Source organism: Lycium ferocissimum, unplaced genomic scaffold (genome assembly GCF_029784015.1).
Source record: "Lycium ferocissimum isolate CSIRO_LF1 unplaced genomic scaffold, AGI_CSIRO_Lferr_CH_V1 ctg3695, whole genome shotgun sequence".
In the NCBI taxonomy this organism is placed as follows: Eukaryota; Viridiplantae; Streptophyta; class Magnoliopsida; order Solanales; family Solanaceae; genus Lycium; species Lycium ferocissimum.
The window spans coordinates 29,736-33,383 of record NW_026725465.1 but is presented as its reverse complement, the minus strand read 5'-3'; the positions used below and the strand labels follow the sequence as shown (position 1 = coordinate 33,383).

At 30.7% G+C, this 3,648-nt stretch overlaps 1 protein-coding gene across 1 annotated transcript; it reads right to left on the bottom strand.

Moving 5' to 3' along the window:
* Positions 1-310: 310 nt before the first annotated feature.
* Positions 311-3,363, bottom strand: LOC132044133 (uncharacterized). The gene is made up of 2 exons (XM_059434623.1): positions 3,052-3,363; positions 311-942 (listed from the first exon to the last, which is right to left on the bottom strand). Exons 1-2 carry the CDS (start codon positions 3,217-3,219, stop codon positions 385-387), a joined length of 726 nt encoding a protein of 241 aa, XP_059290606.1. The 5' UTR covers positions 3,220-3,363; the 3' UTR covers positions 311-384.
* Positions 3,364-3,648: the final 285 nt, after the last annotated feature.

Below are 3,648 nucleotides of genomic sequence, written 5' to 3'. Positions count from 1 at the left end.
ACCAGTTTGAGTTTGGTAAAGCCGTGCAATCTATTTCAAGTAAGTTTGGTCTCCTATTCTCGTCATGTTAATTAGTTCCTTAATTACTTCCTTTTGACTTTTATACTTTTGATTTAACTAAAGAAATCATTTGTCCCACAGGTACCTCGATCAAGCCTCAAGGGCTTGCGGGCTTACTTGAGCCGAGTTAAAAAGTCTCAATTTTAACTAGGTTCGAAAAATTATAGCCCAACCCTATCAAACAAAGGTATAACCCGACTCTATTTGCGATTTATACGAGAAAAAGAAAGGTACATCAATGAAGTCTAAATTCAAGTACAAAAAAATGGATAAACCACATTCTTATTGATAATATTCCATAGTCAAGTTTCTCATTATTTTCCATCAGACAGATATTACAAATTCATCACCATTTCCATTCTCATGATGATGATGTATCATTTTTCCCTTTTCATCATGAGAAATCACAAAATCAAGATTGTAAAGCACTGTTACAAGACTAACAGAACTCAAGAAAACTAACACAGGCCCAAAGATCCAAAGTACAAGTGTTAATGCAGCATAGAACAACCTATTAGCCACAGTATTCAAAATGAAGGCTTTTTCAAGTAACTCTGAAATATATTCAGTGCTCAATATTCCCAAATGGTCTGGTGGACAATTGATGAGGAAATTCACTTGGTTGATGAACCTAATTGATATGGAATAACAAATGAATGAGAAGAGGAAAAATAGCAATAGTGTCACATATTTTAGTGCCACCATAAATTCTCCATGGCCCCCATAAACGGCATCGTTCAATGGTTTCTTGACACTATAAGTGCTACTTATCACAGCAGCTAGGCCAGAACATAAAAGGATTGCGGTTGTGGCCATTAGGGTTGTTCCCATTATGGTGTTTCTGAATGTTTGAACAGCCAAGATGTTTTTCTTTTCATTATCCTGCAAAAATTTAAAAAAAAAATTCAATAATTATGCACTACAAAAAAAGGAGTTAAGTTAATTACACACACTAAATATCAAAGACACCTCGCTAATCCTATTTAACAATGGATTATCAAAAATCATGTTAACTACAGGCTATCTAGCGATAGATTAGAGTTGAATTTAATTTGCATTTAATTTAATTTAATTTTTTTTTTTTTTTTTGTAGTGATGTTATTAATGAGTTTAATCAATGTATATCACATTATCCTATTTAATAATTATAGGAAACTTCGTTTATTTAATAACTAAAAATGTATTAAACCTGTGATATATCGACATATTTAAGTCAAATGTGTAGGTAATTATAAGTAAATTAAACCTGTGATCACAAATTTAACTGTACTTTTAACTGTACTGATAAGTAAAAGACAAGATATATATAATTAAATCTATTTTAAAAGAATAGTCCAAAATTGATTAGTATACCCAAAGAGGGAAAAGGTGGACTTTTGACAAGTTTGACTGGTGAATCAGAAATGAGGTTGTTGGATTGCATTTGCGAAATGGCGAATTAAAAAGAAATATTGAAGCCATTTGGTAAGTGGAAGTAAAGAAGGTATCTCTAATCAAATTTTGGATTCGTGCACTAAAGTTGAAACCTATTTTTCCTCATTCCTCTTTTGTTAAGTGAGCACATGCAAAAATAGGAAAGTGGTTCATAGCATGTGTTTGTTTAACTTAAAATTTCTAAAACACACAAAGAGTATTTAGAGAGTTTCATTAATTTCATCCATTTAAGATATTAGAGAGACGTTATACTTTTATATATCATGTAACAACCCTAACAAACACTCTTTTCCCAAAGGAAAATAAAATCAAAACGTCATATGCAGACAATTTAGAATAAATTTCTTTCTTTTTTCTCTATCATTTGAGGAATTCATTAGAATGATTTGAGCAAATGATAGTACTTTTGTCTTTTTTGAGTTTCAATCAACTTTCTCAAAGTAGGTAGAAAATGATTTTGAGAAAACAAATGTTGTCTCCCAAGTGCATTCACATGCAAATGCGATGAATGCAAAATGGCCACTAAAATAAGGCTACATATATGGCCCACTACAAAGAAACTTCTCAAACCCCTCCCACCACCACCCCGACCCAAAAAAAATAAAAAAAAAAAAAAAGCTCCATTTTTTTGCACGGATTGTCCTTCAAGAAAAAATTTTTGCCATCTAAATAATAAAAATGAGAACACTACTTTAAATAAAAAAAAAAGTGAATTTCCGACGAACGTTTTTATCAGAATGCTAACGTAAATATACAATTTTAGACAAAAAATATGTCGAATAATAAAAATGAGAACATTTGTTTTTGTCAGAACGCTAACGTTATGAAATTTTTGAAAAAAATTTCATCAAAAAATTGCGTTTTTTAATGGTGAACTTAGGATACCCAAGACCATGGTTAAAAAACTTAACCATGATCAAGTTTAGGTGAGAAAAACATCAAATAAACTTGACATGAACCTAGTATAACGTAAACAAAAACTTTAAACTATCCTATTAAACAGTCTTGAATATATCCCTCTATGCACCAAGCCTTTGTATAATTCCAGAGAAAACTTAATCCTCATCCAATTTGTTGTAAGAAAGCTTCTTAACAGAGAGCTAAGAAGTGTGAAAACAAGAGGATACAACTTCTATACTGTACAATATGTTGTAGCAGATTGACGACTGCCTTATTTTTCAAGTAATTACTTTTGTGAGAGTTCTTTTTTACACTATTAATGTATATATATATGAAATTCAAGCAGAAAAACAAAGTCTTCACCTCCACCTTCAAACATGTCCTAGCGGTGAATCTTGGTAGTTGGTTGACTACCTAAATTTTCAAGTTATTCGGTGAGAGTTTGCTTCCTTACCTTATAATCTCATATTCCCCTCCCCCTATATGTATGATAAAACCTTTGAAAAAAATGTTCTAGCAATGAAAACATTTTTTTGATACATCTTCATAAACACAAAAGAAAAAACTAACATAAGGGACTATATAATAGTATAACTCTAATTTTTATTTTTATTTTAAAAAAAGAAAAAAGACAAAAGATGAAGAAGTATTTGTTACCTTCATTATAGCAGAAACCCATAAACGTCTGCCACTACCATTGGTTCCAATAATAGTTGAATGAGGTTGTGTCTTAACCTTATGCCATAACCAAGCATGATATGCCATGCTTATCATAAACCCTAATGGAACTAATATCACATCCAAATAACATTTCCTCCATTCCATTTTCTCTTCTTTTCTTTTCACACACTGTGTTAATTTCTCTCTTTAATATGTGTGTGGTTTCCCCCCTTTTTTTTTTCTTGTGGAAGTTGAGAGGAGGACTTATTTTCTCCTTTCTACTTGAATGGGTTTATGAGCTAGCAAGCAACATATATATATATATATATATATATATATATATATATAGTTAGAGTCTAAGTTCTATATACGCTGATTGTGTAAAAAATATTTACATCATGTCAATATTGGAGTTAATTTGATGAATGATCACTTTATTAACTTTAATGCTATTGCACCTAAAGTCATTAGAATTAATTTTGTGTGTGACGAACAAGTTACCCAACTTTATCTCAGTATAACGAAAGTCAGTGAATTAATTATGTTTTGTAACAAAAAAGTCACTCAGATTTATCTAAAAATCATGAAAAATCA

Bases quoted from the DNA above. Each gene is read 5' to 3' on its own strand.
- LOC132044133 (XM_059434623.1), bottom strand. From the start codon at position 3,219: ATGGAATGGAGGAAATGTTATTTGGATGTGATATTAGTTCCATTAGGG. The intron at 943-3,051 runs GTAACAAATACT...AAATTTTTGCAG, and splicing joins GGGTTTCTGCTATAATGAAG to GATAATGAAAAGAAAAACAT.